At 48.9% G+C, this 26,289-nt stretch overlaps 1 protein-coding gene and 1 long non-coding RNA gene across 2 annotated transcripts in view; one reads left to right on the forward strand and one right to left on the reverse strand.

The window, feature by feature from the left end:
- Positions 1-18,154, reverse strand: part of LOC142159370 (uncharacterized) — a 28,080-nt gene extending 9,926 nt beyond the window's left edge. The window contains exons 1-2 of the long non-coding RNA XR_012692944.1: positions 18,032-18,154; positions 854-977 (exon numbers count right to left, since the gene is read on the reverse strand). This is a non-coding gene — a long non-coding RNA (uncharacterized LOC142159370). The remainder of the gene's footprint in view (positions 1-853; positions 978-18,031) is intronic.
- Positions 18,155-18,237: 83 nt separating this feature from the next.
- The window catches only part of PTPN23 (protein tyrosine phosphatase non-receptor type 23), a 32,004-nt gene continuing 23,952 nt past the window's right edge, over positions 18,238-26,289 (forward strand). Inside the window, 1 exon segment of the mRNA XM_075214180.1 lies at positions 18,238-18,427. Within this exon segment, the coding sequence (XP_075070281.1) occupies positions 18,344-18,427 (84 nt within the window). The 5' untranslated portion in view covers positions 18,238-18,343.

Consider the following 26,289-nt stretch of genomic DNA (forward strand, 5'->3'; position numbering starts at 1 on the left):
TATTCAGTGTATCACTGGCAGGACCTGGCACTGATAACTATTCTCGCTGTTTAGTTACTATAAGCCAGTGCCAACAAACAACCCAAATTGTAAAAGTGTACAAATGTAGGACATGGAGGCTGTGCGGCTGGAGTGAGCACTGTGCCAGGGTGTGTAGTGTATCCTGCATGAAAGCGCTCTGTGCTTGTCTAAGAGCAAATGCATAAAATAAATGGCTATAAACATGAATGCAAGTGGGACTGTCAGATATAAACCAGGTGCATGCGCTGTTGTTGCCGACCGGCTCGCATCTTAGGACACTTATCGCTTTGCATATGGTCTCAATTGAAGCTTTTTTAATGAAAGCAAATTGCACCTGCGATTTGGGGCACATTTGTGGGCAACTCTACATCATTCCCTGTTTTATTACATTTGTCAGATCTGTGTGTTTGAATGTTTTATTATGTGGGTATTTGTGGGTATAAAAGCGTTTACCTGCATCAGACACATGAATGGCTGAAAAGCCATCCCATTAAAACTACAGGATCGTTCTCCATTATCATCATCTCTACAGAAAAGCAGCTCCATGGGCCACCCGCTAATCAAGGGACCCTCTCGTAAATGCTCCACCTCTTCATTCCTGTTTAAGTGTCTTGTTCGTCAAAACAAAATATTACACATTTTAGCACAATAAAAGGGGCACAACAGCTCCCATCCTGCATTTAGCTAGTAACACCTCCTCCAATCAGAAGACTCATGTGTATGACATCACAAACTGGCACATGTATTTTATGGGCACATTTTTGAACATCTGTAAATGATCCCATCATGGACTGTAGATGTTTCAGGCTGCTGGTGGTCAACGCTGGCTTACCTGAGTCTACTAGTGTCTAGTCTTCACCAGGGACCCCCTGAAAGGCTGTGACATCTTCATGGCCCCAGGTTGGCCTCACTAGGCAGCTGAGCCAAAGGACAAGGTCACAAGTATAAAGGGACGGCTGGAAGACAAACCAGATACGAAATGAGACATCAAAGCAACGATACAGACTGGGATACAACAGTCAAAAATAACCAGTTCCTCAGACACAGTGTTGTGCACTGAGCGAAATTTCCAAACTATAGTACAAGAGGAACTTGGGGCGTACACAGCATGGGTCTGCCCTGGGTGATACCCACTTTGGGGATGTCGCTCTACCTGACGATATGTGAAGGTACCCTACCTTTTATTTTTATGGTTTTATTTTAATCAAGGTTGAACATTCAAAACTACAGTTACAGGGCAGAACATAAACAAATCAATTCAAAAAACAAACATGAACTGAAGCAAATAATAGAAATAAATACAACAGGAATACCCAAAACGCGTCAAAATCCATCAGATCAGTTACAGAAATGTCATCTGAGAATTATGTTGTCACGGGCACTAGGAGTCTTTACCCAGGGATCACCAGGTGATAGGCTTACCAGAGCAGTATAGGTGGTAATATGGTACTCTGGTAGCAGGGTGATCACGGAACAGGAAATAGCAGATGATGAGATGCTCAGGAAAGTCTATGACTAGCAGCACTGGCAATATGGAGGTAGTAATACACGAGGAACTGTATGGACAAAGGACACGTGAAGGTAGTCAGTGGTCTGCGGTAGCAAGTTGTACCACTGCTATAGTGAGGAGGAATGTCCAACAGAAACGAGGGGGTGATGAGAGTCAGCGGTCTGCGGATAGCAAGTTGTACCGCTGTCTGAGTGAAGGAATAGAATCCAAGTGGAGGTATCCGGGGAGTCAGTGGTCTGCGTTAGCAAGTTGTACCACTGCTATGTGAGAGGATACTGGAACAGATGAAACTGGAAACAGGGGTCAGTGGTCTGCCACCAGCAAGTTGTACCACTGAATATATATGTGAGGAGGTGCACGGGGAGAGACTGCAACACAAGATATACACGGGCACCTTGACTTTGATCCACAGTAATATGCACAATATAAATGTATAGATGACTGAACAACACTGCCAATATAGAAAGTCTCTTGAAGTAGTCCAGCACGAGATAACACAGTCAATGATGGCAATAGACTCAGCGGATAGCACACTCCAGAGGAGAACCAACACAGTCCAGCAAGGTATGCAATACACAGCAAAGTCAATGAGAAGTATGCATACCGTGGTTCAGGAGAAGGCAGTCAGACAGGAGTACAGAGATACCTGAACGGCAGGAGGCCGGCAGGATGCGAAGTCCCTGGATGGGTGAAGCGGTGGTCTAGTAGGTGCAGCGCACAGGTAGGTAGACCAGCAGGGAACACAGGAAAGCGTGGAGAGCGGATCGGCAGTAGATGGATGAGTAGCGCTGAGGAGTAGCAGCAGCGGGTCTCTGCGGGAACACGGAGGTAGCCAATAGCAACCAGCAGGTGCAGTAACGATGGGACACGGGAGAGCAGAGTTGAACTGGAACTGTTGATCACGGAGAATAGCGGGTAGCAATAGTGGCAGCAGACTCAAGGAAACACGGGAGAGTTGACAAGGACTGAAGACTGAAGCGCACAGAGGCAGCGGATAGGAATCAGCCAAACAGTCACGATGAAACACAGACGGGTTGCAGGTTGAAGACTGTAGTGCACGGAGGCAGCGGATAGGAATCAGCTAACAGTCACGATGATGAAACACAGACGAGTTGCAGGTTGAAGACTGTAGTGCACGGAGGCGGCGGATAGGAATCAGCTAGCAGTCACGATGATGAAACACAGACGAGTTGCAGGTTGAAGACTGTAGTGCACGGAGGCAGCGGATAGGAATCAGCTAGCAGTCACGATGATGAAACACAGACGAGTTGCAGGTTGAAGACTGTAGTGCACGGAGGCAGCGGATAGGAATCAGCTGGCAGTCACAATCATGAACAGGTGAGTGGAAGTGAATGAAAGACTGTAGTGCACGGAGGCAGCGGATAGGCATCAGCTAACAGTCCCAATAATACATGGTAGAGTTGAAGTGGTTAGAAGACTGTAGTGCACGGAGGCAGCGGATAGGAATCAGCTCACAGTCACGATGATACAGTAGATGGTAGAAGTGGTATGGGAACCACAGTAGTAGAAGTGGTTTGGAAACCACAGAGGTAGAAGTGGTTTGGAAACCACAGGAATCAGCAGGGCTGAATAAACGAGGAAACACAGGAACACCTTCAGAGACTCATGGGGAATGAGACTCCAAGATCAGGCCATGTGGTGATGACCACAGGTGCTTAATATAGGGAGGTTGCCTGATCTGCCAATTAAGTTAAAGGAACATACACTGGAGGTATAGAAAGGGCTGCGCATGCGCAGTCCCTCAGGATGGAGGACAGCCACGGTTCCTAAATGTCCGGGAAGAAGCACTCACAGTCCGGTGAGTGACAGTACCCCCCCTTTTAAAGGTGGGCACAGAACGCCTGGAACCGGGCTTGTCCGGATTTTTGGAATAAAACTTCTTCAGAAGGGCAGGAGCATTAAGATCTTCAGCTTTGATCCATGAACGCTCTTCAGGACCAAAGCCCTTCCAATGAACGAGGAAACGGAGGACTCCTCGCGAAATTTTTGCATCCAATACCTCAGTAATCTCGAAATCCTCCTCCTGATGAACTTGAACTGGCTGCGGTGCTGAGGGAGGAGTCGAGAAACGGTTGATGATGAGAGGTTTGAGCAAGGACACATGGAAGGCATTGGAAATCCGAAGATTCTTAGGAAGAAGAAGTTTAACACATACTGGATTGATAACTTGAATGATCCTATATGGACCAATAAAACGAGGGGCGAATTTCATAGATGGAACCTTCAAACGAATATTTTTGGTAGATAACCAGACACGATCTCCAATTTTTAGTGGTGGAATAGCCCGCCTCTTCTTATCTGCGAAAGACTTATATTTATTAGATGTCTTCTTTAAACAGGTTTTGACCTGAGACCAGATATTTTTGAAGGTTTGACAAGCAGTCTCCACAGCAGGAACTTGGGTGGGCGGGAGGGCAGGAAATTCCGGAAAAGACGGATGGTGACCGTAGACCACAAAGAATGGAGTTTTGGATGATGACTCATGGTACATGTTGTTATGGGCGAATTCAGCCCAAGGGAGCAATTCTACCCAGTTGTCTTGGTTGGCTGAAGAGAACATCCTAATAAAAGTCTCAAGATCTTGATTGACTCGTTCCGTTTGTCCGTTAGATTGCGGATGGTAAGACGATGAGAGTGCTAATCGTATGCCCAAGGTTTTACAAAGGGCCCGCCAGAATCTGGAAACGAATTGTACTCCTCTATCCGACACAATCTCAGACGGACATCCATGGATGCGGAAGATTTCTTTAATGAAATGTTCAGCCAGAGTAGACGAGGAAGGTAAACCGGACAGAGGGACGAAATGGGCCATCTTCGAAAATCTGTCTACCACTACCCAAATAGTATTGTGATTCTTACTTGGTGGCAAATCAGTAACGAAATCCATACTAATATGGGTCCAAGGCTTGGACGGAATGGGTAGTGGTCGCAGCAACCCTGCTGGAGTTCTGCGGGAGGATTTGAACTGAGAACATAAATCACAGGAAGCAATAAACTCTTTGACGTCTCTCCTCATTGAAGGCCACCAGTAACTACGAGAGAGAATCTCAAAGGTCTTGTGTTCACCGGCGTGTCCAGAAAAACGAGAGGCATGGAACCACGAAAGGATTTTCCTCCTCAGAGTAGGAGGCACAAGGGTCTTCCCAAATGGTAGCATTTTGGTGGATGAAGCAGCCAGAGAAATACATTTGGGGTCTAGAATAGCATGGTTGGGAACCTCTTCTACATCAGAGGACGTCACAAAAGCTCGAGATAGAGCGTCAGCTTTCTTGTTCTTAGCGGCTGGTTTGAAGGTTATAATTAATTCAAAACGGGAAAAGAAAAGAGACCATCTTGCTTGACGAGGGTTCAAGCATTGAGCAGATTGCAAATATGACAAGTTCTTATGATCCGTGAAGATCGTCACCGGATGGCGAGCTCCTTCCAACAAGTATCTCCATTCCTCTAATGCAGCTTTGATGGCCAGCAACTCCTTGTCCCCGATAGTATAATTTTTCTCTGCGGGCAGAAGACCCCGAGAGTAGAAGGCACAAGGATGTAATTTTTGTTGCTCCGAGCGTTGGGAGAGAATAGCTCCTAAGCCCACATTAGAGGCATCTACTTCTAGGAAGAAGGGGAGTGTCACATCAGGCTGTCGCAGAATGGGAGCAGATGAGAAGGCCTCTTTGAGGATTTGAAAGGCTTGGAGAGCCTCAGATGACCATTGCTTAGTATTAGCCCCTTTCCGAGTTAGGGCCACAATGGGAGATGCAATGGATGAAAAGTCTTGAATGAAGCGTCTATAGTAATTGGCAAAACCTAAAAAACGCTGGATGGCACGAAGAGTAGTTGGCTGAGGCCAATGTAGTACAGCATTTACTTTGTCTGGATCCATCTTCAGGCCAACTCCGGAAACTATATACCCCAAGAATGGAATCTGGGGTAACTCGAATGAACATTTTTCCAATTTACAGAACAACGAGTTTTTCCGTAGTCTGGAGAGGACCTCTGCCACATGTTGGTGATGAGAAGGCAGGTCCTGTGAGAAGATCAATATGTCGTCTAGGTAGACAACGACACATACATATAATAAGTCCCGAAAGATCTCATTGATGAAACCCTGGAAAACAGCGGGGGCATTACACAGCCCGAAGGGCATTACTAAATATTCGTAATGCCCATCTCTGGTGTTAAACGCGGTCTTCCATTCGTCACCGGAACGGATTCTAATTAAATTGTAAGCACCACGAAGATCCAACTTAGTAAATATCCGAGCTCCCTTGATGCGATCAAATAGCTCAGTGATCAGCGGAATGGGATACCGATTCTTGATAGTAATGGCGTTGAGTCCACGAAAATCTATACAAGGGCGTAATGATCCATCCTTCTTTTTGACGAAGAAGAACCCAGCTCCAGCGGGAGAGGTGGAAGGTCGAATGAACCCACGCTGGAGATTCTCCTGTATGTACTCAGATGTGGCTTGAGTTTCAGGTAACGAGAGAGGATAGACCCGACCCCTGGGAGGAGTCTTGCCAGGTAGAAGGTCGATCGGACAATCCCAAGAACGATGAGGAGGAAGACGTTCAGACTGAGCTTTATCAAACACATCGGCAAATGAAGCATACTGAGGAGGGAGTCCCGGGGAGGAAGATGAGATGGAAGATCGCTGTACTTTAAGAGGAATAACTTGAGAGAGACAACGATGGTGACATTCAGACCCCCAAGACGTAACTTGAGGGGTGCGCCAGTCAATCTGGGGAGAGTGACACTGAAGCCATGGAAGGCCTAAGACAATCGGACTTGTCGTAACTGGAAGAATTAAAAACGAAATTTCTTCATGGTGTAGTACACCAATCTGAAGGGTTACTGGAGACGTACTCTGGGTGATGAGACCATTGATGAGGCGTGATCCATCTATAGCCGTCACAGTAATGGGTGTTTTTAAAGTGATCACTGGTAGGGACCATTGATTCACTAGTGATTTAGAAATGAAATTTCCTGCTGCTCCGGAATCAATCAATGCCTGTGACTCAAAGGATTTGGTAGCAAAGGAAATCGTAACATCAAAAGCGCAGACTTTAGATTTCATAGACAATGGAGAGGACTCCAGGGACCCTAACTTCACCTCTCCAGAACTAGTTAGGGCCTGGCATTTCCCGATCTCTTAGGGCAAGAGCTGAGCATATGCGTGGAATCAGCACAATAGATACAGAGTCTATTCTTTACTCTTCGTTTCCTTTCCTCTGAAGATAATTTGGAACGTCCTATCTCCATGGGAATCACAGAGGATGGAGCTGGACGAAATTGAGGGTTTAAACGAAGAGGTGCTTTGACAGCTGTTGTTTTCTCAGACTCTCTTTCACGAAATCTCATATCTACACGATGGCAAAGAGAGATCAAATCTTCTAGTGACGAAGGAAGCTCTTGGGTAGTCAGTGCATCTTTAATTTTATCGGAGAGCCCCTGCCAGAAGGCGGCAACTAATGCTTCAGTGTTCCACTGAAGTTCAGAGGCTAAGATCCTAAATTGAATGACATACTGTCCTACTGTATGGGAGCCTTGTCGCAAACGAAGAATGCTGGAAGCAGCGGAGGTCACACGACCTGGTTCATCGAACACACTTCGGAACGTGGAAATGAATTTGGCACTATCTTGTAGAATTGGATCGTTTCTCTCCCACAGGGGGGAGGCCCAAGCCAGGGCTTGTCCCGAAAACAATGAGATAAGATAGGCCACTCTGGAACGATGGGTAGAAAAATTTTGAGGTTGGAGTTCAAAATGGACTGAACATTGGTTAAGGAAACCTCTACAAGTTTTGGGGTCCCCGTCATATTTTGACGGAGTAGGCAGGTGAAGCGTAGGAGCTGTAGACACCTGGGATGGCACTGGGGAAACGGAGGAAAGCACAGGAGCTTCAATATTAGCTGTAACAGTCTGTCCAGATGTTCCTTGGGAGGTTAATGATTGGTAACATTGAAGTAACAGCTGTTGGCGAGCATCCTGTTGCTCCACACGGCTGACCAGATGCTGCAGCATCTCTTTAGCGGTAGGTTCCGTATCTGGGTCTGTCATGGCCTGATCTTACTGTCACGGGCACTAGGAGTCTTTACCCAGGGATCACCAGGTGATAGGCTTACCAGAGCAGTATAGGTGGTAATATGGTACTCTGGTAGCAGGGTGATCACGGAACAGGAAATAGCAGATGATGAGATGCTCAGGAAAGTCTATGACTAGCAGCACTGGCAATATGGAGGTAGTAATACACGAGGAACTGTATGGACAAAGGACACGTGAAGGTAGTCAGTGGTCTGCGGTAGCAAGTTGTACCACTGCTATAGTGAGGAGGAATGTCCAACAGAAACGAGGGGGTGATGAGAGTCAGCGGTCTGCGGATAGCAAGTTGTACCGCTGTCTGAGTGAAGGAATAGAATCCAAGTGGAGGTATCCGGGGAGTCAGTGGTCTGCGTTAGCAAGTTGTACCACTGCTATGTGAGAGGATACTGGAACAGATGAAACTGGAAACAGGGGTCAGTGGTCTGCCACCAGCAAGTTGTACCACTGAATATATATGTGAGGAGGTGCACGGGGAGAGACTGCAACACAAGATATACACGGGCACCTTGACTTTGATCCACAGTAATATGCACAATATAAATGTATAGATGACTGAACAACACTGCCAATATAGAAAGTCTCTTGAAGTAGTCCAGCACGAGATAACACAGTCAATGATGGCAATAGACTCAGCGGATAGCACACTCCAGAGGAGAACCAACACAGTCCAGCAAGGTATGCAATACACAGCAAAGTCAATGAGAAGTATGCATACCGTGGTTCAGGAGAAGGCAGTCAGACAGGAGTACAGAGATACCTGAACGGCAGGAGGCCGGCAGGATGCGAAGTCCCTGGATGGGTGAAGCGGTGGTCTAGTAGGTGCAGCGCACAGGTAGGTAGACCAGCAGGGAACACAGGAAAGCGTGGAGAGCGGATCGGCAGTAGATGGATGAGTAGCGCTGAGGAGTAGCAGCAGCGGGTCTCTGCGGGAACACGGAGGTAGCCAATAGCAACCAGCAGGTGCAGTAACGATGGGACACGGGAGAGCAGAGTTGAACTGGAACTGTTGATCACGGAGAATAGCGGGTAGCAATAGTGGCAGCAGACTCAAGGAAACACGGGAGAGTTGACAAGGACTGAAGACTGAAGCGCACAGAGGCAGCGGATAGGAATCAGCCAAACAGTCACGATGAAACACAGACGGGTTGCAGGTTGAAGACTGTAGTGCACGGAGGCAGCGGATAGGAATCAGCTAACAGTCACGATGATGAAACACAGACGAGTTGCAGGTTGAAGACTGTAGTGCACGGAGGCGGCGGATAGGAATCAGCTAGCAGTCACGATGATGAAACACAGACGAGTTGCAGGTTGAAGACTGTAGTGCACGGAGGCAGCGGATAGGAATCAGCTAGCAGTCACGATGATGAAACACAGACGAGTTGCAGGTTGAAGACTGTAGTGCACGGAGGCAGCGGATAGGAATCAGCTGGCAGTCACAATCATGAACAGGTGAGTGGAAGTGAATGAAAGACTGTAGTGCACGGAGGCAGCGGATAGGCATCAGCTAACAGTCCCAATAATACATGGTAGAGTTGAAGTGGTTAGAAGACTGTAGTGCACGGAGGCAGCGGATAGGAATCAGCTCACAGTCACGATGATACAGTAGATGGTAGAAGTGGTATGGGAACCACAGTAGTAGAAGTGGTTTGGAAACCACAGAGGTAGAAGTGGTTTGGAAACCACAGAAATCAGCAGGGCTGAATAAACGAGGAAACACAGGAACACCTTCAGAGACTCATGGGGAATGAGACTCCAAGATCAGGCCATGTGGTGATGACCACAGGTGCTTAATATAGGGAGGTTGCCTGATCTGCCAATTAAGTTAAAGGAACATACACTGGAGGTATAGAAAGGGCTGCGCATGCGCAGTCCCTCAGGATGGAGGACAGCCACGGTTCCTAAATGTCCGGGAAGAAGCACTCACAGTCCGGTGAGTGACATATGTGTCTTTGTGGGGGGAAAAGTCAGTGAGAGGAAGGAAGGGGAGGAAAGGGTGAAACCCAAGGGGTGGAGAGAAAAACTAAACGTCCTGCAAGCAACGCAAAAGGAACTAAATTTAGAAAGTAATTTTAAGGAGCAAAAGGTAAGTGCATATTATTATACATGGCCCGGGGTTTACAGATTTTGCAGAATAATTTTTCAGAATTGTTTACAATGACCGTCCTGTAGCCATATGGTAGACATACCATATCCTAGTCACCACGGCGGCAAACGGAGGAGGAGTGATTTCCATTCCGCCGCGAGCTGGCAGCAGACAAAGTAGAGAATTAGCTGAAGTTGGTGTTTTGTAATATCTGGGGGGCAGAGGGTGCAGGTAATACTCAGTATCAGGAGGTCAAGTAATAAGAACAGATTAGATTTCAAAGTGCAGACCAATTAAAATAGTTTTAAAGTAAGCGCTCAATTGCCCTTAATGAAAGTTCAATTAATTGATAGAATACCAACTGAGAGATTATTATGGCGGGGTGGATCCTATGATGATGTCAGCTTTGAATAATATGGATATGACTATAACATAGGACAATGTAATCAATAGAGTTGAAATACAACTGTAAACTAATTAATGTACATTCATTTAATGTTCAATAGCAAACGTGTGTACCAGACACAGCATAACTTCCAAATAAAACAATATAAATACAATAAAATAAAACCACTTCAAAATGATAAAATAATCCAAAGCAGATAAGTCAGATATTGGGTCGCCTAGAGATGTATGGAACCATACGTGAGAGTTTTTGCGGGTGAATCCGAACCAATGCAGTCTCAAAACCAACCTTTCTGGACTTGAAGTCAGACTCTGGTGAACAAACACAGAGCGATATCCTGAAGCGTTATAGTCTTACTTGGAGCAGCGGTGATTGTGATTTCCATGTCTTAACAGAATTGAGGTGGTAGCGTCCAGGCAAGGAGGAGATGACACAGGCGGTATGCGGCGTTGGAAGGTTGGTTTTGAGACTGCATTGGTTTGGATTCACCGGCAAAAACTCTCACGTATGGTTCCATACATCTCTAGGCGACCCAATATGTTGGACACTTTATTCTGATCTATCCGATTTATCTGCTTTGGATTATTTTATCATTTTGAAGTGGTTTTATTTTATTGTATTTATATTGTTTTATTTGGAAGTTATGCTGTGTCCGGTACACACGTTTGCTATTTAACATTAAATGAATGTACATCAATTAGTTTACAGTTGTATTTCAACTCTATTGATTACATTGTCCTATGTTATAGTCATATCCATATTATTCAAAGCTGACATCATCATAGGATCCACCCCGCCATAATAATCTCTCAGTTGGTATTCTATCAATTAATTGAACTTTCATTAAGGGCAATTGAGTGCTTACTTTAAAACTATTTTAACTGATTCAGGGAAGGGATTCCCCTATAAGTATAGCTGCTCTTACCACTTAAAGGAGTAGAGCGCAATCTTCATAATTAATCCTTGTAAAGTGCAGACGAATAACTAAATAGTTTGGAGCAAGACCACCAAATAAGTAAAAAGGTGCCGTGGGATGGTCATTCCCTCCAGCATCTATTGGAAGCACCAGGAGCGATTTTACATTTTTTACATTTGGGCAGGCCCATAATACCAGCGATACAATAGTTTGTATGCATTTTCCTGGATCTTCACGCATATAGAGCTGCATGTAGTACATTCCAAAATCTCTGACCACTCCTCCGTGTCTAAGGATTCAGTAATGTCAGACTCCCATACAGAAAGTACCCCTACTTTTATAGATGATCGCTAGGCCACCTCCGCCCCAACCTCAGGAGCAGGTACATCAGTGGCTCTAATCCTTCTTCTCCCGGACCATAACCCTTCCCGTCCACCAAGTAAAACGGTCTACCCCAGGAAATCCTGGAAAATGGTTTTAATTCAAACTCTTGTTGGCAGTCAATAAAAATTTTTTTATAAGGATATTTCCTAAAGGTGAAACTATTTATCTCAGGTTAAGTGGTGAGACATGGATGATGTTGGGAACACATAGATTAGGTGGAAACGTCAACCAGAAACTAACACAGATATTACATAACAAAGCCTTGTTTATTCCAATAAAATTGGGAGCAAGTTTGAGGGACGATACCTTGAGCCTGTTGTTTTAGTGGAGAGCCTTGCTTCTTCTCCTGGTAATAGGAGGTAGTGGAATACATTGTTTATCACGGTATATTTAATGATCAATGCAGGCTTTAAGGGCATCATAAGTCTACTTCAAGATATCTTAGATATCAGAGTTGGTGATAATGACAGCAAGACCTCCAGGAGAGGAACCTTGTAACAGAAGTTTAGGATAGGTATAAAAAAATGGAGTTTTGCTAGTAGATTCGTAAATATGATTATTATGGGCAAACTCTGTCCAAGGAAGCAAATCTGCAGAGTCATCAGGAGGTAGTACTCAAGGATCTGTACAACCCCTCTCTGTGCATTATGTTGGGGTGGTATGCAGAATAAGAAGTCCAGTTCAATGTCTTATGGTTAGGAACAAATTGTACCCCCAAGTTAGACAGAATGCAAAGAGATAGATGTTGGAGACGGAAGCCCTCTATTTGGTTGGTAGGGTTCAGAGAAGGGATGTAATTAAACATCTTAGAAAAGTCACATACTGTGACCCAGCTGACTGTGAAGTCGTTGGGTGGAAGAGCAGATACAAAGTCTACAAGGATATGTGTCCACGGCTTAGCTGGTACATCAAGAGGACCAGTAGAAGCTTTGCAAGGAGTCTTATGTAGGTCACAAATTGGACAAGCTGAGAATATATCTATCACATACTTCTTTAGATGACAAACTGGGTCATGCTGGTATTAAAATATTAGAATTAATCACCAGAACCTAACATTTGGATTTCTGAGTCCATAATATAAGCTTGGGACAGAGGTTAGATTCTTACCTGTCTTCCCAGTAGTGGTTTTCTGGGGCCAGAATATATGAATAATCTATGACGATTATAGAATCAAGAGAAAGTGTCAGCTCTAACATTTTATCGTCCAGGAAGTCAAACCAAGAAAAGGAAACACTCATCTGGTCTGATGAAGATTCTGCCTTTGTGCAGACTCAAAGTACTGGAGAATGTGTCCATCCATGGACACAGTAATTGAGAAACTGCCCATTTGTTTGCTGAGAGCATTTATGGAGGAATAGTCTTTGATAAACTGTCAATAGTAAGCCCACACAATGCTTGCAGGTCAATTGGTTGTGCCCAGTTTTAATTACCAAGGAATCTTGCTCATGGTCCATTTGAAGACCAGATTCAGAAACAATGCATGCCATGCATCTCACTAACTGATAGTACAATAAGAACGATGGGGTTGTGGCAAGGTTTCAATCCTGCGCTTATGGAACAATTGCAAATGTGCTGAAGGAAAAGAGGATTGCAGAGGCATGACCAAATCAACTGAGAGAGCAGGTTTAATTTTATCCAGGCAAGTATCAAAATACGAAGGCCCCCAAGACGAGGGGCCTGATTCATTAAGGATCTTAACTTAAAAAACTTCTTATTTCAGTCTCCTGGACAAAACCATGTTACATTGCAAGGGGTGCAAATTAGTATTCTGTTTTGCACATAAGGTAAATACTGACTGTTTTTTCATGTAGCACACAAATATCAACTTTAAATGTCAGTGTACAAATAAGCTACCAAGTATTTGTGTGTTACATGAAAAACAGTCAGTATTTACCTTATGTGCAAAACAGAAAACTAATTTGCACCCCTTGTATTGTAACATGGTTTTGTCCAGGAAACTGAAATAAGAGGTTTCTTAAGTTAAGATCCTTAATGAATGAGGCTCTTGGTGAGGAAGTCAAACCAAGAAAAGGGACGTACCCATCTGGGCTGACTGCACGTCCAATCCCTGACAGGGAATGTTGGGGACACGTTGACACTAGAAGAACTGCTGTTAAAGATGTGACAAAATGACCCTTTATTGACTCTCCAAGAGGACTCTGTGGGAACGATCCCTTTGGACAGATGAACACACATACAGGCCTTCAGGTGAGGAAAGTGTTGGTGTCTGGATATATGAAACCAAACAAAGAGGCGTCCGATCCCTTTCTGGAGAACGCTTCCTAAAGAGGACATCAAGTTTGTGACAAAGATTAATGAGCTAATCAAGACATTCTGGAAATTGCGGTCATCTAATTAATTCTTGAGATAAGGGGTCAAGGTGTGAAATAGGTCAGAGCGTTGACCTCCAGTCATTGTACCCTGACGTAAATGTAGGATCGCTGCCGCCTGCGGCCGCATACTGTGCGCGGGTCGGTGCCCGCGGACACAGAACCTTGCAAAGCCGCTCTGATCGTGCTTTAAACATAATCAGAGTGGCCGGGCACCATACTCTGCCTGCATCCCCCCCCGCCCCCCCCCCACTAAAACAAAATCTAAATCCGCCTCTGGTTCAATGTGGTAAAATTTGAGCCAGACGCACCGGTGAAAAAGAGGCATTTTGCGGGTGTCACGTCTTTCACTGGAATTACCACTGACTGGTGTTGGCGCTACTAAGCTGGGAGGCGCGGAGTCTAACGCACCACCGGTGTTCACCAGGGACCCCCGCAAGGAGGTATGGACTTCGCTGCGTGAAGTGCGCAGGTCGCGGTTCTCCCAGATGGACACCAGTGCAATGGATGAAGCGAAGTCAGATAAGCCGAGTCAGAACCAGAGAAGTGCAGTACCACGGAGAATAGACAAAGAGTAGTCAAAGAAGGGTCAATACCAGAACGGGCAGCAAAGTACAAAGGGAGATCCGGAGGAGTAGTCAAACAAGCCAAGTATATATATATATATATATCACAGGAGACAACAGGGAAGCTGGAGTAGGTATGAACCAATACTCTGGCACAGGTTTAAATAGTGTGGAGGAGGAAGTGAGGGAGAGAGGCTTCCGGCGAGTCGGGGGGAAGGGCGGGACGTGAGCTGCGGTCAGAAGGCGTCTGTCTCTAGCACCCATGGGAGGTGCGGAGACGGCGCCTGACAGTGGGTCACATGCAGTGTATTTCCTAAATGAGGTTCACTGTGTTGCAAGTTGGATTACTAGTCAAAAAAAATAACATTAAAACATGTTGTTATATGTATGCCCATCATGTGACATAATTAGATTTAGCAAATTACCATCAAAACAAACAGAAGGACTCAGTAACTAACACACGGTGTAACTTCAGCACTGAGACATGGCATCCAAACAGCCACTTGTCTTCATTGTCTAATTAGCACTAGAAGGAAGAAAGCTAATTACTGGTTGGTTGGGGTCACTCCACTAGAATGGTTGCACAGCTCAGTCAAGAAGAAACGCAGTATGCATAGAAACCCCCCTAAACGCAGTATGCATAGAAACCCCCCTAAACGCAGTATGCATAGAAACCCCCCTAAACGCAGTATGCATAGAACCCCCCCTCCCCCCTCCAATATAGCATGACTCAACAATGATGAGGAAGGTGGGTAATCAAAATATTAGTTGCATAATTCTCAGAAACACCAGACCAATATATGATAAATGGCCATTATTTGTTCTAGTGTGGGGTGTGCGGAGATTTTGTTGGTGACATTGGTATAATCTGCAAAAATAAAAAAACGATCATATTATTATAAACAGCAGACAGTACAAAATGGTAAATGGTGCAATTATCTGTCTGACAGAAAAACATGTTATTTACAGCCAGCACTGAAGAAAGTATTAAGCAGATGTTTAAGTTGCATACATTTGCATATATAATATATATTACAGTATATGCAAATATATATGTAAGCCACCCACAGCTATTAAAGAACCTTTGCAAATGGGTGTAGTGTAGTCAGTGAGTTTTTGTCTTCTCTCGTTGGGGTCATACTGGAAGTCTATACAGATAATCCTCTGTCATTCTGTCTCTGGTATACAGAGATCTATATGATTTCACTGAGCGCCATAATAAAAACACTGCAGTATTCTGCTTTTCCATCTGATATTTCTTAAGCTGGGTACACATTACAGAATTTTCCACCAACTTTTTATGCCGATCAATTTTACATCCGATCGATGGTCCGATCACTCGGTCCATGGACTGCATACACACTGGCCTTCTTTTAGACAATAAAGGGAAGAGCAGCCGTCCCGTTAGCGACTTCTTACAGCCATGTTGTCGTGAGCAATGATTGTAATTTTATACAAGTGTAATGGTCTGCAACCAGACAAGTGCAATACACATCTGTAGAAATTGGTGCCAATATATTTCTGATTACACCTGAATCTGATATCACACTGGGACTTTATCAGCTCTTCTTGCACCGTTCTCACATTTCATTGTACGATAAGTTGTCCAATCACCTTATAACCGAAACACAGTGCAAGAGATGGTAATTCACTCACTACACGTGTACACATAATTACACACACATACAAAGACATATATATTACAAATACCAGCACTGAATAGATTATTAAGGCAGCGGTACCGGTTCTATATAAATAAACATTAATAATATGTATATAGAAATTGAGAGCAGTAGAGTGTAATTTGGTGTTTAGTGCAATTCACCTATTACATTAAATACTGTACTTTTTGTAATATTACTCTATAATCACACAGGCGTTATGTAGAAGGCAGCTCCTGGGCCACACGGTGCACTTACCCACGGTTACTCTGTGAGACAGGAATGTGCGCGGCGTTCTCTCTGTGCTTCCTGTGCAATGAGGAAACCGTCTTCCATTCACAAGACCCAAGTGGCATTAGGCTGCCATGAACATTTAAGACGTAAATGGTGTATTTAAAATATGGTCCAAACATAAGAGGCTAATGGAATTAAAATCATAAGTAATGTATTATCATTATTGTTTAGTTACATAGCGTTAATCATATTGTGCAGAGTTATACACAGATATTAGTCCTTGCCCTATTGGAGCTTATTATCTACATTTTCTACCCCATACGCACACCCACACGAGTGCATTTTGTCAGCAGCCAAACTACCCGTCTGTTTTGAAGTTTGGGAGGAAACTGGAGCACCACACAAACACGGGGCGAACATACAAACTCCACACAGATAGAGCGCTGGTCGGTATGAAACCCACCGCTGTGATACAGCAATGCTAACCACTGTGTAATACTATACCCCTGTACCTTTGTACTAACCCATACTACATACTAAAAGTGCAGCTCCCCTGTCACTCACTGACGGCCCCTATGTCCTGGTATCTGCAGGGACCATGGTTATTTAGCAATTATGAATTTTGGGTACTTGTTAATTACATGGACTCCACTGAGTGGGAAGCTGGTGCTGACGAATCAATTCCCCTTGAGGAAACACTGTGGGGGGCTCTGACGGGCTGTGTCTGTATAATTAACAAGTACCAGTATCATTTTCTAACACAATGATTGTTGATGGTGAGAGCAGCGGATCTGGTACAATTAAGCCTGTGTTGTACAGTGCATAGTACCAAATGTCCCTTATTTCCGGTCCCTACTTGCAGTGCTGACCACCGTCAGATTATTCCTCTTTTTCTGCATGTCAGACGCAGTTCTTACTGTCTGGGCCTCAGACATGGGACATACTAAAAGGAATGACAGCTTCAGTCTGCTAAAAGGAATGCCAATAGACTTCTATGATAGCAAATTGAAATGTTATGTATCTTTTAAAAAATCTTATACTTCTTAAATATATCTTTCACACACTTATTGCTAAGGTACTTGGTCATGTTTTACTTGTGGAATGACGGCCGATTACTGTGGAATGACAGCTGTTTTATACGCCATGTCTACAAAAATGTCAAAACAATTGCTCTTCTGTCATGGTAAACTCCCCTATTTCTCTCACGTCCCCTAATCCCACACACTAAACTCTTTGTATACGAGCTCCCCCCCTACCTGTAACCCACTACATAAGTCTGATAATGTGGAATGACAGCTGTTTTATACGCTATGTCAATGCAGAAATGTCAAAACAATTGCTCTTCTGTCATTACTGTTTGACCCAAGAAATGTTTTTTATTAGGGACTTTTCATGATTGATGTACGTGTGCAAATTGTAGTAATGTAGTGGGGTACAGGTGTGGGGGACGGTATATGCAAAGTATTTAGCATTTGGGATTAGGGGATGTGGGAGAAATAGGGGAGTTGTCCATGACAGAAGAGCAATTGTTTTGACATTTTTGCATTGACATGGCGTATAAAACAGCTGTCATTCCACAGTAATTGTCCGTCATTCCACATGTAAAACATGACCAAGTACCTTAGTAATAAGTGTGTGAAGGATATATTTAAGAAGTATAAGATTTTTAAAAATATACATAAAATTTCAATTTGCCATCATAGAAGGATATTGTCATTCCTTTTACTAAGTCCTCTCAGACATTACTGTATTTAGCATTACACACAACATGATGGGGGTTGTAGGGCTCCAAGGGCCCCATATTACCTACAGGGCCCGGCCTGCACACAGTGTACTTCAGGCTGGGATTTGTAGTTCTTCCATTCAGTGTCTGTGTGACCGTGACGTCACGTTCCTGGTAATCCATGGGACTACACTTCCCGGCAGGCTGTGCGGAACACGTGACCAGGCCTGACAGCACGGAGAGGCCGAGTGACGTCACCGCGGAGCAGGACTACACATCCCGGCGTGCCCCGCGCGTCCCGTGACGGGGAGGAGGCGATCGCGCTGTTTCCGGGCTCTGTGTCTCGGTCCAGGTGACGCAGCTCGGTCATATCCCGGCCCCGCACAGCCCGCAGCATGGAGGCCGTGCCCCGGATGCCCATGATATGGCTGGACCTCAAGGAGGCCGGGGAGTTCGGCTTCACTCAGGCTGTCAAACAGGTGGGGGAGGGGTATGTGATGAGGGGGGGGCAGACAGTGTAAGGGGTATGTGATGGGGGGCAGACAGTGTGAGAGGTATGTGATGAGGGGGGGGCAGACAGTGTGAGGGGTATGTGATGAGGGGGGGGCAGACAGTGTGAGGGGTATGTGATGAAGGGGGGCAGACAGTGTGAGAGGTATGTGATGAGGGGGGGCAGACAGTGTGAGAGGTATGTGATGAGGGGGGGCAGACAGTGTGAGGGAGATGAGGGGGGGGCAGACAGTGTGAGGGGTATGAGATGAGGGGGGGCAGACAGTGTGAGGGGTATGTGATGAAGGGGGGCAGACAGTGTGAGGGGTATGTGATGAGGGGGGGCAGACAGTGTGAGGTGTATGTGATGAGGGGGGGCAGACAGTGTGAGGGGTATGTGATGAGGGGGGGCAGACAGTGTGAGGGAGATGAGGGGGGGGCAGACAGTGTGAGGGGTATGAGATGAGGGGGGGCAGACAGTGTGAGGGGTATGTGATGAAGGGGGGCAGACAGTGTGAGGGGTATGTGATGAGGGGGGGGGCAGACAGTGTGAGGGGTATGTGATGAGGGGGGGGCAGACAGTGTGAGAGGTATGTGATGAGGGGGGGCAGACAGTGTGAGGGGTATGTGATGAGGGGGGGGGCAGACAGTGTGAGGGATATGAGATGAGGGGGGGCAGACAGTGTGAGGGGTATGAGATGAGGGGGGGGCAGACAGTGTGAGGGGTATGAGATGAGGGGGGGGGGCAGACAGTGTGAGGGGTATGTGATGAAGGGGGGCAGACAGTGTGAGGGGTATGTGATGAGGGGGGGGCAGACAGTGTGAGGGGTATGTGATAGGGGGGGGCAGACAGTGTGAGGGGTATGTGATAGGGGGGGGCAGACAGTGTGAGGGGTATGTGATGGGGGGGCAGACAGCGTGTGGGGTATGTGATGGGGGGGGGCAGACAGTGTGTGGGGTATGTGATGGGGGGGCAGACAGTGTGTGGGGTATGTGATGAGGGGGGGGGGCAGACAGTGTGAGGGGTATGTGATGAGGGGGGGCAGACAGTGTGAGGGGTATGTGATGAGGGGGTGGCAGACAGTGTGAGAGGTATGTGATGAGGGGGGGCAGACAGTGTGAGGGGTATGTGATGAGGGGGGGCAGACGGTGTGAGGGGTATGTGATGAGGGGGGGGCAGACGGTGTGAGAGGTATGTGATGGGGCAGACGGTGTGAGGGGTATGTGATGAGGGGGGGCAGACAGTGTGAGGGGTATGTGATGAGGGGGGGCAGACAGTGTGAGGGGTATGTGATGAGGGTGGGCAGACAGTGTGAGGGGTATGTGATGAGGGGGTGCAGACAGTGTGAGGGGTATGTGATGAGGGGGTGCAGACAGTGTGAGGGGTATGTGATGGGGGGGGCAGACAGTGTGAGGGGTATGTGATGAGGGGGGGCAGACAGTGTGAGGGGTATGTGATGAGGGGGGGGAGACAGTGTGAGGGGTATGTGATGGGGGGGCAGACAGTGTGAGGGGTATGTGATGGGGGGGCAGACAGTGTGAGGGGTATGTGATGGGGGGGCAGACAGTGTGAGGGGTATGTGATGGGGGGCAGACAGTGTGAGGGGTATGTGATGAGGGGGGGGCAGACAGTGTGAGAGGTATGTGATGAGGGGGGGGGGGGCAGACAGTGTGAGAGGTATGTGATGAGGGGGGGGGGGGGCAGACAGTGTGAGGGGTATGTGATGAGGGGGGGCAGACAGTGTGAGGGGTATGTGATGGGGGGCAGACAGTGTGTGGGGTATGTGATGAGGGGGGGCAGACAGTGTGAGGGGTATTTGATGGGGGCAGACAGTGTGAGGGGTATGTGATGGGTCGCAGACAGTGTGAGGGGTGTGTGATGGGTGGCAGACAGTGTGAGGGGTATGTGATGGGGGGCAGACAGTGTGAGGGGTATGTGATGGGTGGCTATGTGATGGGGGGGCAGACAGTGTGAGGGGTATGTGATGGGGGGCAGACAGTGTGAGGGGTATGTGATGGGGGGCAGACAGTGTGAGGGGTATGTGATGGGGCAGACAGTGTGAGGGGTATGTGATGGGGCAGACAGTGTGAGGGGTATATAATGGGGGGCGGGACAGTGTGAGGGGTATGTGATGGGGAGCAGACAGTGTGAGGGGTATGTGATGGGGGGGCAGACAGTGTGAGGTGTATGTGATGAGGGGGGGGGCAGACAGTGTGAGGGGTATGTGATGAGGGGGGGGCAGACAGTGTGAGGGGTATGTGATGAGGGAGGGGGGGCAGACAGTGTGAGGGATATGTGATGAGGGGGGCAGACATTGTGAGGGGTATATGATGAGGGGGGCAGACATTTTGAGGGGTATGTGATGAGGGGGGGCAGACAGTGTGAGGTGTATGTGATGAGGAGGGGGGAAGACAGTGTGAGGTGTATGTGATGGGTCGCAGACAGTGTGAGGGGTATGTGATGGGTGGCAGACAGTGTGAGGGGTATGTGATGGGGGGCAGACAGTGTGAGGGGTATGTGATGGGTGGCTATGTGATGGGGGGCAGACAGCGTGAGGGGTATGTGATGGGGGGCAGACAGTGTGAGGGGTATGTGATGGGGGGCAGACAGTGTGAGGGGTATGTGATGAGGGGGTGCAGACAGTGTGAGGGGTATGTGATGGGGGGGCAGACAGTGTGAGGGGTATGTGATGAGGGGGGGCAGACAGTGTGAGGGGTATGTGATGAGGGGGGGGAGACAGTGTGAGGGGTATGTGATGGGGGGGCAGACAGTGTGAGGGGTATGTGATGAGGGGGGGGCAGACAGTGTGAGAGGTATGTGATGAGGGGGGGGGGGCAGACAGTGTGAGGGGTATGTGATGAGGGGGGGCAGACAGTGTGTGGGGTATGTGATGAGAAGGGGGGACAGTGTGAGGGGTATTTGATGGGGGGCAGACAGTGTGAGGGGTATGTGATGGTGGCAGACAGTGTGAGGGGTATGTGATGGGTCGCAGACAGTGTGAGGGGTATGTGATGGGTGGCAGACAGTGTGAGGGGTATGTGATGGGGGGCAGACAGTGTGAGGGGTATGTGATGGGTGGCTATGTGATGGGGGGGCAGACAGTGTGAGGGGTATGTGATGGGGGGCAGACAGTGTGAGGGGTATGTGATGGGGGGCAGACAGTGTGAGGGGTATGTGATGGGGCAGACAGTGTGAGGGGTATGTGATGGGGCAGACAGTGTGAGGGGTATATAATGGGGGGCGGGACAGTGTGAGGGGTATGTGATGGGGAGCAGACAGTGTGAGGGGTATGTGATGGGGGGGCAGACAGTGTGAGGTGTATGTGATGAGGGGGGGGGCAGACAGTGTGAGGGGTATGTGATGAGGGGGGGGGGGCAGACAGTGTGAGGGGTATGTGATGAGGGAGGGGGGGCAGACAGTGTGAGGGATATGTGATGAGAGGGGGCAGACATTGTGAGGGGTATATGATGAGGGGGGCAGACATTTTGAGGGGTATGTGATGAGGGGGGGCAGACAGTGTGAGGTGTATGTGATGAGGAGGGGGGAAGACAGTGTGAGGTGTATGTGATGGGTCGCAGACAGTGTGAGGGGTATGTGATGGGTGGCAGACAGTGTGAGGGGTATGTGATGGGGGGCAGACAGTGTGAGGGGTATGTGATGGGGGGCAGACAGTGTGAGGGGTATGTGATGGGGGGCAGACAGTGTGAGGGGTATGTGATGGGGCAGACAGTGTGAGGGGTATGTGATGGGGGGCAGACAGTGTGAGGGGTATGTGATGGGGGGCAGACAGTGTGAGGGGTATGTGATGGGGCAGACAGTGTGAGGGGTATGTGATGGGGCAGACAGTGTGAGGGGTATATAATGGGGGGCGGGACAGTGTGAGGGGTATGTGATGGGGAGCAGACAGTGTGAGGGGTATGTGATGGGGGGGCAGACAGTGTGAGGTGTATGTGATGAGGGGGGGGGCAGACAGTGTGAGGGGTATGTGATGAGGGGGGGGGGGCAGACAGTGTGAGGGGTATGTGATGAGGGAGGGGGGGCAGACAGTGTGAGGGATATGTGATGAGAGGGGGCAGACATTGTGAGGGGTATATGATGAGGGGGGCAGACATTTTGAGGGGTATGTGATGAGGGGGGGCAGACAGTGTGAGGTGTATGTGATGAGGAGGGGGGAAGACAGTGTGAGGTGTATGTGATGGGTCGCAGACAGTGTGAGGGGTATGTGATGGGTGGCAGACAGTGTGAGGGGTATGTGATGGGGGGCAGACAGTGTGAGGGGTATGTGATGGGTGGCTATGTGATGGGGGGCAGACAGCGTGAGGGGTATGTGATGGGGGGCAGACAGTGTGAGGGGTATGTGATGGGGGGCAGACAGTGTGAGGGGTATGTGATGGGGCAGACAGTGTGAGGGGTATGTGATGGGGCAGACAGTGTGAGGGGTATATAATGGGGGGCGGGACAGTGTGAGGGGTATGTGATGGGGAGCAGACAGTGTGAGGGGTATGTGATGGGGGGGCAGACAGTGTGAGGTGTATGTGATGAGGGGGGGGGCAGACAGTGTGAGGGGTATGTGATGAGGGGGGGGGGGCAGACAGTGTGAGGGGTATGTGATGAGGGAGGGGGGGCAGACAGTGTGAGGGATATGTGATGAGAGGGGGCAGACATTGTGAGGGGTATATGATGAGGGGGGCAGACATTTTGAGGGGTATGTGATGAGGGGGGGCAGACAGTGTGAGGTGTATGTGATGAGGAGGGGGGAAGACAGTGTGAGGTGTATGTGATGGGTCGCAGACAGTGTGAGGGGTATGTGATGGGTGGCAGACAGTGTGAGGGGTATGTGATGGGGGGCAGACAGTGTGAGGGGTATGTGATGGGGGGCAGACAGTGTGAGGGGTATGTGATGGGGCAGACAGTGTGAGGGGTATGTGATGGGGGGCAGACAGTGTGAGGGGTATGTGATGGGGGGCAGACAGTGTGAGGGGTATGTGATGGGGCAGACAGTGTGAGGGGTATGTGATGGGGCAGACAGTGTGAGGGGTATATAATGGGGGGCGGGACAGTGTGAGGGGTATGTGATGGGGAGCAGACAGTGTGAGGGGTATGTGATGGGGGGGCAGACAGTGTGAGGTGTATGTGATGAGGGGGGGGGGCAGACAGTGTGAGGGGTATGTGATGAGGGGGGGGGGGCAGACAGTGTGAGGGGTATGTGATGAGGGAGGGGGGGCAGACAGTGTGAGGGATATGTGATGAGAGGGGGCAGACATTGTGAGGGGTATATGATGAGGGGGGCAGACATTTTGAGGGGTATGTGATGAGGGGGGGCAGACAGTGTGAGGTGTATGTGATGAGGAGGGGGGAAGACAGTGTGAGGTGTATGTGATGGGTCGCAGACAGTGTGAGGGGTATGTGATGGGTGGCAGACAGTGTGAGGGGTATGTGATGGGGGGCAGACAGTGTGAGGGGTATGTGATGGGTGGCTATGTGATGGGGGGCAGACAGCGTGAGGGGTATGTGATGGGGGGCAGACAGTGTGAGGGGTATGTGATGGGGGGCAGACAGTGTGAGGGGTATGTGATGGGGGGCAGACAGTGTGAGGGGTATGTGATGGGGGCAAACAGTGTGAGGGGTATGTGATGGGGCAGACAGTGTGAGGGGTATATAATGGGGGGCGGGACAGTGTGAGGGGTATGTGATGGGGAGCAGACAGTGTGAGGGGTATGTGATGGGGGGGCAGACAGTGTGAGGTGTATGTGATGAGGGGGGGGGCAGACAGTGTGAGGGGTATGTGATGAGGGAGGGGGGGCAGACAGTGTGAGGGATATGTGATGAGGGGGGCAGACAGTGTGAGGGGTATATGATGAGGGGGGCAGACATTTTGAGGGGTATGTGATGAGGGGGGGCAGACAGTGTGAGGTGTATGTGATGAGGAGGGGGGAAGACAGTGTGAGGGGTATGTGATATGTGGGACAGACAGTGTGAGGGGTATGTGATGGGGGGCAGACAGTGTGAGGGGTATGTGATGGGGGGCAGACAGTGTGAGGGGTATGTGATGGGGCAGACAGTGTGAGGGGTATGTGATGGGGCAGACAGTGTGAGGGGTATGTGATGGGGAGCAGACAGTGTGAGGGGTATGTGATGGGGGGGCAGACAGTGTGAGGTGTATGTGATGGGGGGGCAGACAGTGTGAGGTGTATGTGATGAGGGGGGGGGCAGACAGTGTGAGGGGTATGTGATGAGGGAGGGGGGGCAGACAGTGTGAGGGATATGTGATGAGGGGGGGCAGACAGTGTGAGGGGTATATGATGAGGGGGGCAGACATTTTGAGGGGTATGTGATGGGTGGCAGACAGTGTGAGGGGTATGTGATGGGGGGCAGACAGTGTGAGGGGTATGTGATGGGGGCAGACAGTGTGAGGGGTATGTGATGGGGGGCAGACAGTGTGAGGGGTATGTGATGGGGGGCAGACAGTGTGAGGGGTATGTGATGGGGCAGACAGTGTGAGGGGTATGTGATGGGGCAGACAGTGTGAGGGGTATATAAGGGGGGGCGGGACAGTGTGAGGGGTATGTGATGGGGAGCAGACAGTGTGAGGGGTATGTGATGGGGGGGCAGACAGTGTGAGGTGTATGTGATGAGGGGGGGGCAGACAGTGTGAGGGGTATGTGATGAGGGAGGGGGGGCAGACAGTGTGAGGGATATGTGATGAGGGGGGCAGACAGTGTGAGGGGTATATGATGAGGGGGGCAGACATTTTGAGGGGTATGTGATGAGGGGGGGCAGACAGTGTGAGGTGTATGTGATGAGGAGGGGGGAAGACAGTGTGAGGTGTATGTGATATGTGGGACAGACAGTGTGAGGGGTATGTGATTAGGGGGGGCAGACAGTGTGAGAGGTATGTGATGAGGGGGAGCAGAAAGTGTGAGGGGTATGTGATGAGGGGGGGGGCAGACAGTGTGAGGTGTGTGTGATGAGGGGGGGCAGACTGTGCGAGGAGTGTGTGATGAGGAGAGGGGGGGGGACTGACAGTGTGTGATGAGGGGGGGGGCTGACGGTGTGTGTGATGAGGGAGGGGGGCAGACAGTGTGAGAGGAGTGTGTGATGAGGGGGGGGACAGACAGTGTGAGCTGTATGTGATGAGGGGGGGCAGACAGTGTGAGGGGTATGTGATGAGGGGGGGCAGACAGTGTGAGAGGTATGTGATGAGGGGGAGCAGAAAGTGTGAGAGGTATGTGATGAGGGGGAGCAGACAGTGTGAGAGGAGTGTGTGATGAGGAGGGGGGGACAGACAGTGTGAGCTGTATGTGATGAGGGGGGGCAGACAGTGTGAGGGGTATGTGATGGGGGGCAGACAGTGTGAGGGGTATGTGATGGGTGGCTATGTGATGAGGGGCAGACAGCGTGAGGGGTATGTGATGGGGGGCAGACAGTGTGAGGGGTATGTGATGGGGGGCAGACAGTGTGAGGGGTATGTGATGGGGGGCAGACAGTGTGAGGGGTATGTGATGGGGGCAAACAGTGTGAGGGGTATGTGATGGGGCAGACAGTGTGAGGGGTATATAATGGGGGGCGGGACAGTGTGAGGGGTATGTGATGGGGAGCAGACAGTGTGAGGGGTATGTGATGGGGGGGCAGACAGTGTGAGGTGTATGTGATGAGGGGGGGGGCAGACAGTGTGAGGGGTATGTGATGAGGGAGGGGGGGCAGACAGTGTGAGGGATATGTGATGAGGGGGGCAGACAGTGTGAGGGGTATATGATGAGGGGGGCAGACATTTTGAGGGGTATGTGATGAGGGGGGGCAGACAGTGTGAGGTGTATGTGATGAGGAGGGGGGAAGACAGTGTGAGGTGTA

This window comes from Mixophyes fleayi, chromosome 5, assembly GCF_038048845.1.
Source record: "Mixophyes fleayi isolate aMixFle1 chromosome 5, aMixFle1.hap1, whole genome shotgun sequence".
Taxonomy (NCBI): Eukaryota; Metazoa; Chordata; class Amphibia; order Anura; family Limnodynastidae; genus Mixophyes; species Mixophyes fleayi.